Below are 16,252 nucleotides of genomic sequence, written 5' to 3'. Positions count from 1 at the left end.
AACTTGCCTTAAATCTCATATTTCAGGGGAACTAAATCCAATTTACTTAATCTGGATCTAACCCATGGTTTATAGGTTCCATTAGTAAGCATGAATGTACATAGCAATTACAGTATGATTTATATTCACAGAACCTTCAGCAAAATAAACCCTGCACTATGCAAGTATCTGAAATACCCATTTAATTTATTATTAGCTTGATAACACGAAGACATGTAATAATAGATTGCCTTAATCTTGTTTGAAGCAAGTTGATCTACAGCACATGCATAGTCATGGTATGGCTTGAAGGCCACAGTAAATATCAGTGGATTACACCAGTGGTTTTCGTAACATTGTCTCTTAACTGTCTGCTCATTTTTTTCAATAAACTGCATGAACACTACTGTCTTTGCCTTGTCACAAAAGAAGCAAGTGACACAATCTAGACATAAATGAGAATGTATTTAACAATCAGCTAAAATGAATGAGACTTCAGTGTTAGCTTGTGTTAGTTCAGGCCAAGAAGTGCCTTCCGTTTCTTAAGGGCACTTTCTTAAAACTTGAATAAACCACGGTGCCTTAATGATATATAAAACATTTGTATGGATTGAGTTTTGCTTTTTCAAAATAATAATCATCATCATGTATGAATGAACCTTGTCTTTGCTGTTTTCCCATGTTGTAGCTGTGACCCTACGTGAAGATAGTGCTAGAAGGTCAGAGAGGAGAGCCAGGCGAGTCTCAGCATGTCTGTCCAATTATTCACTGGCTAGTGACAGTGGCGTGTTTGAAGCTTTAAGCAAAAGGTCAGGTTGTATAAATGTGTTGTAAATTGGAACTGTGCTTAACATCCTTCCCTTAAAAAGCAACAAAAAACACTTGGTAAAAAGTCTTATTTATATATACACTACTGACCAATGGCTAATTCTTTAAAACATTTTAGTTAGGTAGATTTTTTTTTTATCTGGTTCTCTGGCTGGTTGATGACTATAGTGCTTTATCTTTCTTTCTTAACTTGCTTAATAACAGTTTGGGGTCTTGCAAACTTTTGTTTGTTTGTTTCCTAAGCTAGTTAAGATATGTTTGGGATTGGACTCCTTTGGGAGGGAAGGGGTGAGGGGAATAAGTCAAATAAATAAATAAATGCTTTTTAATTTGAATAACATGGATGATATACTCAACTATTACACAACGCTTCTGCTAGGTTGCTCCACGGGAAGAAGGATAAGACAATCACATCATATTGCACCATTCTTCACTAGCTCCACTGGTTCCTGTTGTGTTTCAAGGTCCAATTCAAAGTGCCAGTTTTAGCCTTTAAAGTGCTAAATAGTTGGGGACACAGTTATTTGAAGGACCACCTGCGCTCATATGAATTTGCTTGGGCATAGATTCATGCCTTGGAGGCACTGTTTGTATTCCTGCCAGTTCATTTGGCAGGCATGAGTAGCTGGGCCTTTTTAGTGGTGGCTCCCAGAGGACAGAACACCCTCCTTCAGAGGTGTGCAAGGCCTCTTTGCTGCAGATTTTAAAACAGGTTTTAAACACCCACCTATTTTTGAACCACCCTTTTAAAACAAAGGCCTCTCTGTTAGTTTTAGTATCTGTTTATGATAGTTGTTTCAATAACTGGTAATGTTGGTGCCGTTATGTGTTTTGGCTATTCATGTGCTACTCATGAGTAGGGAATGACTGTGTTTACTTGGAGGCCTTTCCCAGCCCTACTTGGAATTGCTGATAATTGAACCTGGTACATTCTGCATGTAAAACACGGGCTATACCATTCAACTAAAATCCCTTTTCTGAAGGGCTCAAAATATCCCAGGCAGCTAGAAATTTGGTGATGGTTAAAAAAACTGTCCAGGTTTGCATGTCTGAGAATAAAATTATAGTTCATTATTTTTTAAGGTGAATAGCAACATGTGATAATAGGAAGTAAATATTTAATTCATTCCTTTTCGGCAATATACAAGATGAATGCTTGTAGCCATATCTTGTTAACATGCAGTGGTTCCCATAGAGTTAAATAATTCCTTTGAAATGTAAATCTTACTTTTGAAGGAAGTTCATAATCTAAATAAAGAAGTTTAATAAGCAGTAGGTAAAGTGTGCATTGTTCATACAGAATAGCTCAGGTCATTTCTGGTAATGAAAATACTGCTCTACTGTTAGTTTTTAAATTGCTTTTTCTCTTATCACACAGGAATGAGGATATTGAAGAATCACTTTACAGTGATGCTGTCAGCAGTGAAGAGCCCAAAATGCAAGTTGGATTTCTGTAAGTTTTTTCTTTTCTTTGGTCAATATTCATTGTTAAAATGCAAGTGTATGCCAGGTGTGCAGCGTCCTTAATGGCTAAATAATTTTGAACTTTTGGAGCACAGCTAAGCTGAGACAGATCATCTCAAAGAGAGAATACTCCAAAAGTGAGGAGAAAATTACCAGATCAGGTTTGGTAAGGAGTGGTATTCCAGTCCTTCTCTACCAGGGTTGGGCGATACCAGCTTTTCAACATTGCGATGTATCACTTGCTAAACATCGCTACATAGTGATACATTGCGATGTTGAAAAGGAAGGCCATTGGCATTTCTAAGCGGTGTACATAAAAACAAACTATGCACAAAACGAAAACAATAAAACAAAACAACCCCCCCCCCCAACCTGTGGAACAAGAAGGCCTTACTTAATGTGCCTGAAGTTTGGTGAGGGTGGTGCCAATCTAATCTCATTTGGGAAAGAGTTCTACAGGCTTGGGCCCACAGCTTCTAGCAGTTACAAGCTGTGTATCTGAGCCATGGGGAACCACCAACAGAATCCTTCTGAGATCTCATTGTTTGAGTCACAAGATAAGGGATCAGGCAGTCCTTAAGATATCCAATAAGGACATGCACCTAATAAGTTTATTGAGAGGTGGGCTTTATTCATAAACGATTGGAATTTCAAGTTCCAAAAGCCCTATGTGCAATTTTATTTATGGTAAGATGTGAGCAATATTTTCTTGATCTTCATGTCTTTGTTGTATGTGCTATGGGATGTGATAATGGAATGGAATGTTGTGGTTTTTTGTCATCTTTCTTAGTTTTTCTTACTAAGTATGGTTCTGACAGTAATTCACTATGATATAGTCATATAGTATCTTTTTATTGTCATTTTTGTATTTTATTTCATTTTTTAAAAAAGAAGCTTCCAGGGTTTCTGGCAGATAAAATAAGTCATTTGTGCTACAAGTGTGATTCTGCATGTTTTGTCTTTGTATCCTATATACCACACATTGGGTCGCCAATTAATTGAGAACTTCTTTTTCAGGCATGACAGTGCAACTGAGTGTCTCCTGGTCCATGTGTTGCAGCTCAAGAACTTCACAGGCTTTGCTGTGAAAGAAGGCTGTAAAATGTGAGTTGAAATACCTACATTGGCCTGATTTCTTGCTTTTTCATTCCTTCAAGTGTCAGAATAAGACACATCTGTCTTACTTGGGGTTTAGAATAGAAAGTGATTCATTCACTTCATGATGAACTCCAGAAAACTTACGAAAAATAATGTTAATATATTTATTTTTAATTAAAGACATTTATAAACTACCATTCTGTCCCATTATGGAGCAGCCAAAGCAGCTCCCACAACATGATTTAAAAAAAGAAAGAAATAAGAAACACTACAAAGCAGTAAACTATACAGACTCAAAAAGTAAAACACGCTGATATTGTTAATCAGATAGCAAAAGGTTTGTGTTTATGTCACAATGAATCAGTAGAGGGGGTGGAATCAGGGATTGGCATGGACAGGCACCTGTTAGGGGATGCCAGAGTTGCACCTTGGTGAATCTAAAATGGCACCCAGCCACTGCAGAACAGAGATAAGAACAAGCTGGGATTTCATAATAAATGCTGCCGCTGGGTAAAATATTTGTGGGGATGAGGAGACTGAGGTTAGTGACTGACGGTGGCAGCAAGCAGTCACACTGTACTGGGAATCTGATGTGGGGGCAGCTGCATCAGTCACAGGCAGGAGATTGGTGCAGTTGCCCATTTGTGGCACCATGCCAAGGGCATACTCGCTGCTGCAGGCGTTGTAGTGAGTTAAGGATATCTGATAAGCAATATCAGTCCCGGATATATGTCCACAAATGCAGGGAAACTGGGAAATGCTGATGTATATCTAAAGATTATTCACCAGCATTCCCTTGTGAATGCTTAAGAAGTCTATGCTTTCGAACCTTCATAAAATCCATTTTAGTATTCACATGTAGATATTCGACAAATTTGAGACACTTGTTTTAACACATGCACAGGTTTACAGAGTTTTTCAGTCTGTTGTAAGTTAACATACTAATAGTATAGTGATCAGGGAAGCAAAAATTAAAATTATGTTTCGTCCATTGTTATTTAGCAAGTTAAAATGATATCTTACTCTTCTGTTTACCTGCTATGACTTTTATTTTTATTTTGTCTGTTCTCAGACATGTGCGGATATACTTACCATCTCTCGAGTCGGGCACATCAACCACCTACTGCTCCAGAGCTTTGGAATTCCAAACTCCCTTAGTGTTGAATGAAGTCTTCCAGATTCCTGTACATTCAAATATTTTGAAGCTGAAATCACTACAGCTTTATATCTGTTCAGTTGGCCATCACCAGCAAGAAGAATTGTTGGTAAGGGGTGCCTTTTTTTGGGTAAAAAATAATAATAAGGTGTTACAAGTTCCTTTACATTGGTCTGGTTCCTGCATAACACTAAGCCTAACAAACTATGGCTTAGTTAAATGAGCAAGTGTGCTGCTGGAAACATCACCCGGGCTTGTGGTTTATTCTCACAGCAGTAGGACTGAGGGAGAACTGATCTGGACACAATTTTCTAAATGTGCACCAGAACACTTAATTGCGTGTCGCGTCCCCGCAACCACCCCCTCGAAGATGAATGAAGACACCAGGACACAGAATATATGGTTAATGTTATTGGGCAAATTTTGGCCCCAACTTTATTGGTTACAGAATGTGAGCAGTAATTGGCTTAGGCATTGGATAGACCAGGGAAGTCTGCTAGGGGTAAACCACCGGTAGGGGGAGCCCCATCGATGCAAACCAACTTGAGCTCCCCCTGGGTTCAAAAAGGGGTCATGGCATGGCCCTAGCCCCACCCCGGGCTTCGGACAAGATCCACACCCCTGGATTCCTTTAACGGAATACCCTTAAGCTTGGAGGGGCAGGTGATGGCCGGCCTCCCCCCAACATGAGGTCACCCAATGTCTAACCGCCACAAGAGCCCAAAGGCTCCCGCCAAATACCCTCACAACTGCAACCAATCCTCACGCCTTCTGTTATGTCGGCCAACCAGATATCATTTTCCTCATTCAGAAAGGTGTAAGCCATCAAATGTGCACCAGAACACTTAATTGTTCATTCTAAGCCATAGTTTGGCTTAGCTTTACATGAAAACTGAACTATTGTAAATGAAAAAAGTGGTTTCAGTTTTCTCATATCCCTGTGTTCAAAGGTGGCTCAAATTTAATTTAATCCTCAAGATAATTCCCTTTTTGTGGATGATAAATTTGTTGATGTCATTGGTTTAGGCTATGATGGATGTTCATTTACAATACTCAGCCTATTAAAACAAAATCTGGTTTATAGTCATACCACTGGCTAATAAAAGTTCCACGTTGTATTACTGTTTCTTAAACTGATTCAGCTCTCTTGTTGGAAATACAAAATTGCTCGTCCCCCCCCCCATACATGAATATTTATCAGTTCAAACATCATGCCTAACAACATTTAAGTTGCCATATCTGTGGTTTGGCTTACAGTCTGGAGTGAACTAATGGCTGCAGGATTGCGTGGTCACATTTCTGGTTTTTAAGGTGTTGCTTCCTGAAATATAATACTTCACTGGTCTTTTTTAGGCCTAATGCTAAACTTTACATTAAGAAAGAGCCCCTTGCTGGTTTACTGACAGGAAACATTCAGCTTAGAAGTAGATGTTAGTGAAACTATTTCCCCCTCCCTCCTTTTTTCTCCCACATGCTTGGGAGACAGTCTACCAAACAATAGCAAGTATATTTACTTAAACCTTCTCTCAATATGTAAAGCCCCAAGCCTTTTGCAAGTCATGAACACAGTATCCTAATTTTAGGACATTCCTGTTCTATCAGAGTATATCGTATGCAAAGGGACATAGATTCATAGAGTTGTAGAGTTGGAAGGGACCCTGAGTATCATTTAGTCCAGGCATGGCCAAACTTGGCCCTCCAGCTGTTTTGGGACTACAACTCCCATCATCCCTAGCTAGCAGGACCAGTGGGCAGGGATGATGAGAACTGTAGTCCCAAAGCAGCTGGAGGGCTATATTTGGCCATGCCTGATCTAGTCCAACCCCCTGCAGTACAGGAATATGAAGCTATCCCATACAGGGATCAAACATGCAACCTTGGCATTATTACTCTAAACAACTTGAGTTATCCAGGCTGTGTATTCAAATAAAAATAAAAATTAAGGCATCTTTGCTGAATGCCCTACTAAAAGTCCCCAGCTGCTTCTTCGGTGTTTTGTATTATAATAATAAGTAGCCTTGTAAACAGCAAATGTTTTCTCTTGTAGTATGAGTATTGACTCATTTTGCTTCAATGTCTTCTCAGGGCATTGCTCAGATTAGCCTAGCTGACTATGAGAGCTCCAATGAAATGCAGCTTCACTGGTACCCCATCCAGATATTCACTGGTTCAGACTGTGAGCAGACGAAAGACAGACCAAAATGTGAAGAAAGTGCTTCTCAGATTTTCGAAAACAAAGCTACAATGAAAATGGTATGGCTGTATCTGAGCTTTTCTTAACATGTTTCTTTTGTATGTTTCCTTGTGTGTGATACAAAATATGTTCTTATAACGTTTGATACTGAAAGTTAAGGGTGAGCAAAATGCATATAGCATATGCCTGAATTCAGAGGAGAAATTTTATTGAGACTAAATAGGGTGAATTGCAATGATTTAATTAGATGATACCATTTAAAATTCATATGGATGCTTTTAAATGTATTAGGTCTCTCAACCATTTGTATTTTAATATACAGGTGAAACTCAAAAAATTAGAATATCGTAGAAAAGTCCATTTATGTAAGCAATTGTTTTCATTAGCTACTGGAGTTTAATATATGAGATAGACTCATGACATGCAAAGCGAGATATGTCAAGCCTTTGTTTGTTATAATTGTGATGATTATGGCGTACAGCTGATGAAAACCGCAAAGTTGAAATGGTTAATTTGGGGTTCTCATCAGCTGTACGCCATAATCATCACAATTATAACAAATAAAGGCTTAACATATCTCCCTTTGCATGTCATGAGTCTATCTCATATATTAGTTTCACCTTTTAAGTTGAATTACTGAAAAAAATGAACCTTTCCATGATATTCTAATTTTTCGAGTTTCACCTGTATATTTTGTCTTATTCTTTTTTAACATTTTTGTATGTAGTATATTAATAGTAGTAGTAGTATTTTGGTATATTTTCATATAAAGGCATATTTTAGTCAGTGCTGTTCTTCAATATTGTACTAGTGTATATGATGATGATGATGATGTGGTTGCTATGGCCATGATAGTTGAAACAACAACAGCAATAAACAGAAACAGTGATATGCCTGGACTCAAAACAAATGGATCTGCTGAGAGATACTTGCATTTGAGCTTATTCTCATCAATAGAATTATGTCATTTTAATTGATCTATAGATTACATACCACAACTGCACACATGTGTAAACATGCTCGTGTTTTTCCATATTCAACTACCGTATTTTTCTGTGTATAAGACTAGATTTTCCCCCTAAAAAATAATGTCCAAAATTTGGGGGCGTCTTACACACAGATAGATCTCTCCCCATTTTCTTAAACCAGAGTCCCCCCAAATAGGGGGGCCTCTTATACATGGGGGCGTCTTATAGACAGAAAAATACAGTATATAGCCATGTTTGGATTATCGTGAAATATTTGAGCTACTTCACACCACAGTACTTAAGTTCTAATTTAATTTGTTGTAAGTATGTCAAAAGAACAACAAAAAATTCTGAATTCAGCCAGAATGCTACTCTTTGGTTTAGAGAAAATTCCAACCAAAATTACTTTGTGCTTTTGTTTGAACTTAAGTCATTATTGTTGTTCCTTCGAATAACAAACAAACAAACAAACAAACAAACAAACCTTTATTGTCACTACACCACCTGTGTGCAGTGAAATTTAATGAGCCCTCCTCCCCGCCCCACATACACTCAGTGTTGTTTGTACTCTGTGTGCTTGTCGGAAGTCAATTGCACCATTATTATTTTTCCATTCAACAGCCCAACAGCCCACTGTTCTGTAACTTGTTGGTGCGGCTGACTATACTTCTATATCTCTTGCCCGAAGGTAGGAGATTAAAGAGGTGCTGGCCGGGGTGTGAGTCGTCCCTGAGAATTTCCCTCGCTCTCCTGAGGCAGCGGTCTCCTACGATATCATCTAGTGAACTCAGGGGACAGCCCATGATATCATGTGCTGTATTCACCACCCTCTGTAGGGACTTCCTGTCCGTGGATGTCAAACCAGCGTAGCACACTGTAATACATATGAAAGGACACTTTCTATTGTGGACCCTCCTAACCACCTGGGTTGTATTGATTTTCCAAGTGAGGTCTTCACTAAGGTAAACTCCCAGGAATTTGAAGGAAGAGCCACTCTCCACACAGCCCTCCCCCATATACAACAGGGCTAGTTCCCCTCTCTTCCTCCGAAAGTCCAACACCATCTCCTTTGTCTTACTGATATTTAGGTGCAGGTTGTTCTCTAGGCACCATGTCAAGACTTTTTGAACCTCCTCCCTATACGCTGATTCATCTCCACCTGTAATTAGACCCATATGGTGGTATCATCTGCAAACTTATTTACAGTGGATGGATCGGATGCAATACAGTCATAGGTATACAACGAGTACAGGTAGGGACTCAGCACACATCCCTGTGGGGTGCCAGTGCTGAGCTTCAGATAGGTAGATGTAACAGGCCCAACCCTCACTATTTGTGTGTGATCCCTCAGAAAGTCATTAATCCAATCACAGATGGTAGAAGAAAGGTCCAGGTCAGGCATAGGCAACCTTCGGCTCTCCAGATGTTTTGGCCTACAACTCCCATGATCCCTAGCTAACAGGACCAGTGGTCAGGGATGGTGGGAATTGTAGTCCGAAACATCTGGAGAGCCAAAGGTTGCTGACCCCTGGTCCAGGTTGACATCAGTTTTTCTGCTAAGAAAATGACTCACATTTGATTCTAAGTTCAATTACCATTCTAGGATGCTGTGACTGCCCTTTTAGCTAGGACCACAGCTCAACTGGAAGCCGTGGAGAGAGAATTAGCAGAGGAGAGAGTAAAACTGGAGTACACAGAAGAGGAAATTCTAGAGATGGAGCAAAAGGAAGATCAACTAGAAGCTGTGTCAGAGAGGTAACTTTTTCAAAAGAGTTAAGAGAGAACTTGAAGTTTAAAAAATATGGGTGATTCTGTTGAGATATTAAATGTATCAAATCTTATATAGCATATATCTGGTGTAATTGTTAGCTATTAGATGTAAGCATTAGCTGTTTTATGATACCGGAGCATACATAACCCAATTTCATATTTCAGATTTGAGTATGCAGAACTTGGGATTTAATGGCATTTAATTTACAAGAATGCAAAACCTTGATAGGATCAGTAATGGTACCGAAATATGTATTCATGTAAAATCGTAACATAATCACTTACACTGCGTCTAGAACATCCCGAAGTAGTTTTTAGATATTATTTTTGCTGATCCTGTAAAGTCGCACATTAATTTTTTTTGGGGGGGGGGGACTGCTGTTCACAGATTCATAAGAAAATAGAACAACAGCAGCAGTGGCCATGTGGGGCTAGTTTTCTGGAAGTATTTGCATTGTATTAAACATGCAAAAGGGCAGTGCGAAATTAATTACTGGAACCAATTTTCATTGCTTGATGTATTTTGTTTCCCCTGCAGAAGTTGGCAAGCAGAATCAGTTGACAGTGGATGTAGTAATTGTATGCAGACTAGTCCTCACCCAGAGTCTTACTGCAGTGAATCATTACACAGTCATATGCTTGCACCTCAAACAGATCAGTGTACTTCTAAAAAAGTCCCGCCTCCACCTCTAAAGGCAAGTAGAGAAAATTGTACTTTCTGCTCCAGTTTTTGCTAATCCTTAACTGGGCTAGATCAGCAATATCTTTCCAATATACACCCTCATTTTCTTCTCCCTAGATGTTCAGTACTTTTGTTTGTCTTACAATGGGACGCTGCTTTATAAGCCTGTAAATATTCCTGTTTGTTCAGACCTCTAACTAACCCGATCTCATGGGGTAGTTCTGGCCCGCACGTCACTGCCACAGATAATTTGTTAACACTTTTTATGGTTCTGTGTTGTATTTGTAGATTATTGTTATTTTTTTAGTTTCGGTTGAAAATCTGCAACTTGTTATAATGGAGCTCATTACATTCAACTCATTTTTATAATCCTTCTGGACCATAATAGCTATACTCTAGAGCGCTCTGGAAATACTTGTTTGATAAGCTGAATGGAAAGATAAGCCTTTACAACACTTGAAATTTCGATTCTTATTTTAGGTAGATAAGGAGACCAACACAGAAGAAACAGCTTTGCTTCATAAAAACAGAACTGGCCGTCGATCCCGTGGGTCTGCTTTTGTTCGTAGTAGCACTATTGTTCGCTCACAGACATTCTCACCTGGTGCACGAAGTCAGTATGTTTGCCGAGTGAGTAGTAATTGTTATTAAACAAGCAGTCTGGAATTGTGACTTTAAAGATTGAACGTTATTGTAAATGCTATAGCATTTGCTCTTGCATTTGAACCTGGACCAGTAACTGCTTTTTATGTGCTGTCAGGTTCAGTTCCCATATTCTTTCGTTTAAGAGCATGGTAATGTATGTTTTAATGTACCGGTATGTATTTTCTTAAATGCACTTTTTAGATAATGTTGCTGTGGGTTTTGGTGAGGGGAGGTGGTGAAAACAAAAAGACCTAAGGCCCCAGTAGATGGGCTCAAAGGCAGCACTTAAGTCTGACTGGTTGGCTGATTATTATTTTTCTCCTGAACTGACATGGATAAGTCTCACTTGTGCTGCTGGAATAAAGATTAAAGTATCAATTTCCATTTCATATCTTTTTTCCTATCAGCTATATCGTAGTGACAGTGACAGTTCTACTCTGCCGAGAAAGTCTCCATTTATCCGAAATACTTTGGAAAGACGTACGCTGCGTTATAAGCAGGTATAGTTGTGACTGTAAAATTTGGGGCTTTGCATTGCTGAGGCATTTTTACAGAAGAAAGCCGAGGGTTTTTTTTTTACTACATTAGGATACTATTAAGAATAGTTTGATATGGCAATGTAATAATGTATGTTGCATGTATAATCATACACTGCAGCCAGAGCTATAAAATATTTATTATTGTTAGATAAGTTTTAGATATGTTCCTGTTGAATTTATTGATTTAGACTTGATAAATATTGCCAGCAGGATTAAAAAAAAAATCTGTACTCATCTACCTTGGGGCTTAGACAAAGTCTGTACTGGAAAGCCAACATGCATAGAATACATAGATCAATACAATTCTTAACTTTTCAGAAAGTATCAACCCCTTTTTAAAGCACTAAATTTAGAATTCTTACAGTGAAGATGTAATATGACAACTTGCAGCTCATGGTTTACCAAGACATTGCCTTGTTTGTATTCTCCTCGCCATCTGTTTCCTCTCATGTGATTTCCCCTCTCCATCACATAATTTGCTTTAACAATGGCTTAATATTATGTTTGGCTTCAACACTATTATAGTGAAAGATAACAAGCATTAATCTCTTTAAAACATAGTTTGTAAACACAACTCAAACCATAGTTTTGAATAACATTGAATAGGAGGTTAGCTATAGCCGTGTTCATCTCAGTGCTGACATAACTCCAAAATATGATTAAAGTAGACCACAAGAAGATGGAATTTCTCCTTCAAAAGGATTATGCTAGCCCACGCAAATTCAAACCATGGTTTGAAATAATCCCTTTGGGCCAATGTCTGTGTCAATTAAACTGGCCCAAATTGCTTCCTAATATTTTGGTTTATTTCAGGAGAATGCACAATATCTTACAGTTGGAGGAGAGGTCCAGGCTTGCTTGCATTTGAGACTTATTGCCACATTTTTCTTTTAATATCTCAGCAATCCTGTAGATCATCTTTGGCTGACCTTATGGAGAGGACGTCACTAGACCTGGAGCTGGATCTCCAGGCATCCAGAACAAGGCAGAGGCAGTTGAACGAGGAATTATCTATCTTGAGAGAGTTGCGGCAGCGCCTGGAGGATGCCCAGCTTAGAGGTCAAACTGATCTGCCTCATTGGGTGCTTCGGGATGAACGATTTCGAAACTTGCTGAAGGAAGCGGAGAGGCAGGTATGGCATATTGGGGCCTGCAGATTATTGCATTCAAGGGTAGTATGTTATGCAGAAAGCTTCAATATAAGGAACTGAGCTTTGTAATTTTTAAACGTTTTAAAAATTGTAATCATTGCCCTAGTGAGATTGTTACAGAGCAAACTGTAATGGTTGGTTATCTTACTCTTCCTGTGACAGATAGTTTGTGGGGAGGCTCTTCTACTAATGGAAGGGTAGCCTTGGTAGTTCTGCCACCCTCAGAAGTGTAGGGAATGTCAGCCTGGGAGATGGCTTTCTCTGTAGCAGCTCCTAAATTGTGGAATTTCCTCCCCATATCATCATGGTATAGCTTCTGGGATATGCTGAATACACACTTCTCTACAGTGGCCATTGACACCCGAGGTATTTAGAATCCACTCTGTACTGATTTACAAATCATTAACTTAATATTGTATTATTATATTGTTGCAACCCACTCTGGGACTTTCTAAAGAAGGATGGGTAAGAAGTAACAACAACAATTTTAAAATGCATATTCCTGTTATGTACAAGGAAGGATTTTTCTTCTCACATGCAGCTGATGTAGAAGTTAGGGGAGTTTCTCAACATAAAGACTTACAAGGTAGCATGTTTAGCTCTGCCTTTGAAAAAGTGGGAGATGTCACCCGAATGAGGTTTCCCTCTGTCCAAGGAAAAAGACTGAGCTTTTATCCTAAGCCCAGTGCTCCTCTTACAACTTATTTTTTATTTCATATACATCCTCTTTAGACAAGACAGACCAAATTTGAACATCGTCAACAACAAGCAGCAGAAAAATTGCTTAAAAAGGCATCCAAAGAAGTTTACCAGCTACGTGGTCAAAACCAGAAGGAGCCTATTCAGGTTCAGACCTTCCGGTAAGTAAAGTGTAAACTAAATATGTTTTACCCCACTCCTTTTAAATGAACTCCAATGTACTGGATGTCATATTCCTTGGAATGTTCAGTCAAGTTGTTATATGTTTGTTTCTTCTCTACGTGCTGCTTATTCCTGAACGTTTCTACAGTTTAATTTCAAGTGGGATTACTAAATCTAATATCTGCCCTCCTTCCTGGATAACAGTAATATATAGAGAAACAGTAATATATAGAAGTAGTTTTAGTGTGTTAGAGCCAGACACTTTAAAAGTGGATGTTTTCTTGAGCATTTGTACATTCAAAATATTCAAAAATATATATTTTTGAATCATGGAACTGTTGTGGGTGTGTCTCTAGAAGGTGATCAAGTATGTATAGGGGATGGGGGTTTAAATTAAAAAGTGTGGTACAAATATTTAACAAATAAAAGCAGAGAATCGGTAGGCACTCCAGACTAAGGCCTAGTTCTCATTATGGTGATGAACCTGTCTCTGGGCTGTACAACTTCAGGTGGACTCAACAGAATTGAGGGTGGTAGCCAACTAATGTGTTCCAACAGCACAAAGATCTACACCTACACAATGGAACTTTCACCCCCTCCTCCCCTACTTATGTGCCCCTAAATCTGTTCTGCCCCAACCCTCTGGAGCATATTTGCGGGGTGGTACAGCGGGAGGGGGGGAGTTACGTTGTGCAATAGGAAATCCTGGTACTGACAGAATGAGTTAGCTCCCTGAGAAGGCAGTATACAACTTATTGCGTAGCCTTGTCTTCTTCCTAATATGCCAGCTTCATACATGGAGATTTTTGTTTCGTAGTGTCTTTCAGTCTGAAGTGATCTAGCCCAGACAGTTTTACCATCTCAGTGAGAAGTAGGCCTAAGACAAGTTATGATAGGTCCCCTTAATACAGAGATCCTGAGAGCTAGCACTTGGAAGAATTAAAAATATGTGGAACATTTGGAATGCAGCCACTCTTAAAACACCGAAGTCACATTTTCAGATTTAGCCATGTTTCAGTTGTAGCTTTGCCTTTTCATTCATGTATAATAAACATGTTACAGGTGACTAAAATGTACATGCTGAAATAAACAGTTGATTTATAACATTTGTGGAAGTATATTAAAAGTTTACTTTCCTTTCACATGTGAATATGGCATAAAGAACGTAGAGCAAAATTAAAAATACTACTCTCATGGAGGTGCTGTGGAAGGATGAACAAGTGTGGACATAATTTAGTTGTCATTTTAGCAGCACAAAATGTAAACTGCCAAAAGGATTTGTAGTTCAGAAATATTCAGTTAAACAAATTGAACTTGGGTGTTATTTGTTATGCTGCTTTGCTTTAATTTCTTGAAATGCCCAGTTTGAAAAGTGGTACTTAAATCTGCTCTAATATGGAACTCACAAGCAGCAAAAGTAGATGCTGAAATATCTGCGTAATATTTCCCCTTACCAATTGCAGGGAGAAAATAGCGTTCTTCACAAGACCAAGGATCAACATACCTCCTCTGCCGGCTGATGATGTATGACATGTTACGTTGTAAACATGAAGTATTTATCTGCCTGTTTAAAATGAAGTTATTAAACTAGTTAAGTTTATTTTTTAAAATCGTTGTGCAAAGACTATTAATATACACATTTTGTAAAAAAATAATAATAAAGTAAACAAAAACATATATAAATATATATACGTCTATATATATTATAATAGTGACTGCAGCAAGGCTTGGTTTTTCCTTGTTGTGAAATTGACATCTCGGAAGACAACTTATTTTATATTAAAAAAAAAAATCAACTATCCTGTTAGAGTTATGTACTGTTTTTATGCTGTTTTATTTGACTTAAAAGGCTGGAAGACAGAAACAAAGTGAGTTCAGGCAAATTCACTGTATTGTAATTTATTTATAGTAACTCATTTTCCTTGAAGGAAAATATTTACTTTAATATGTATTTTTAAAAAAACAGAAATTTTGTTACTCAGTATTTGTCATACAGTAGAATGGAACCATTGAGCTGGTTTTGTTTCTGATAGCTGAAATGAAAATACTATGTTCTAAATTTGTCACTTTTTAATCAGCTTTACTGTCTGCATCTTATAATGTATCGTGTTTTTTCTGGCAATGTTTTGATATCAAAACATCACCTGCAATGTTTTCTTTTTTCTTTTTTAAAAAAGAATCAGTTAAAATGCCATTAAACATTGCTGGGTGAAACTGCATGTTCTTACTGTGCACTACTAGATTGTTCTCATTTCAGTTGTGTCAAGTATGTCTCTTATAATTTTAACTAGTTTTTTCTGTTTAACGAGGGAAGGAAAAGGTGACAAGTCTCTCTAGCTATTATTTTAGGAAAGGCACTTGTGAGTTTTCCATATTAATCATCAGTGCAGGATTTGGACACTTTTACTATTTGACTGTCCCAGAAAGTGGTTAGGACCTCATTTAGGAAATTATCCCAGCTATCATAGGACTTTTCAGTTCGTTATATTTCCTCATAAATCTTACGTTCACAACTTCATTTTCTTTAATTATAACGATACCTTAAAGTGTGCCTCAAAAAAACTTAATACCATACTGCTTTTAATGCTACATACAGAGGAGCTGCCATGGATCACCTGATCAGATATCAGCTTATGTTTGTGGAAGCATCATAACAGTGATGTGAGTTTTGCCTATGGTTCACTCAAGGCTTTGTCTATTTTTGTAGTAAAAAAGCCTAATTGTGTACATTCCTGGAACTTCAGAAACTAAAGAAGTTCCAGGCATGTACACAATTACCTCTTTCAACCCATCACTTTCCATAAATGCTGCAGAGTTCACCAGTGATTCTTCATGTTTCCACATGAACTGCTATGCAAAATTCAACTATGTGGCATTGTCTTGCTATATTAGAAATATTCCTCAAAAAAAGCTGCTG

The 16,252-nt window shown here is 38.2% G+C and overlaps 1 protein-coding gene across 4 annotated transcripts in view; it reads left to right on the top strand.

The window, feature by feature from the left end:
* The window catches only part of WWC3 (WWC family member 3), a 57,362-nt gene extending 42,235 nt beyond the window's left edge, over positions 1-15,127 (top strand). For 3 of the 4 annotated variants that reach the window (XM_033147426.1, XM_033147429.1, XM_033147428.1), the window contains 12 exons: positions 668-788; positions 2,186-2,260; positions 3,289-3,375; positions 4,442-4,634; positions 6,611-6,778; positions 9,291-9,442; positions 9,996-10,152; positions 10,620-10,769; positions 11,192-11,284; positions 12,226-12,456; positions 13,207-13,334; positions 14,799-15,127. In XM_033147426.1, the coding sequence (XP_033003317.1) occupies positions 668-788; positions 2,186-2,260; positions 3,289-3,375; positions 4,442-4,634; positions 6,611-6,778; positions 9,291-9,442; positions 9,996-10,152; positions 10,620-10,769; positions 11,192-11,284; positions 12,226-12,456; positions 13,207-13,334; positions 14,799-14,865 (1,622 nt within the window). In that variant the 3' untranslated portion in view covers positions 14,866-15,127. The remainder of the gene's footprint in view (positions 1-667; positions 789-2,185; positions 2,261-3,288; positions 3,376-4,441; positions 4,635-6,610; positions 6,779-9,290; positions 9,443-9,995; positions 10,153-10,619; positions 10,770-11,191; positions 11,285-12,225; positions 12,457-13,206; positions 13,335-14,798) is intronic. The other variant, XM_033147427.1, reaches the window with a different exon arrangement.
* The last annotated feature ends 1,125 nt before the right edge of the window (positions 15,128-16,252 follow it).

Source organism: Lacerta agilis, chromosome 4 (genome assembly GCF_009819535.1).
Source record: "Lacerta agilis isolate rLacAgi1 chromosome 4, rLacAgi1.pri, whole genome shotgun sequence".
Classification (NCBI taxonomy): Eukaryota; Metazoa; Chordata; class Lepidosauria; order Squamata; family Lacertidae; genus Lacerta; species Lacerta agilis.
The sequence above is the reverse complement of the archived record's forward strand: the minus strand, read 5'-3'. Positions and strand labels throughout refer to the sequence as shown.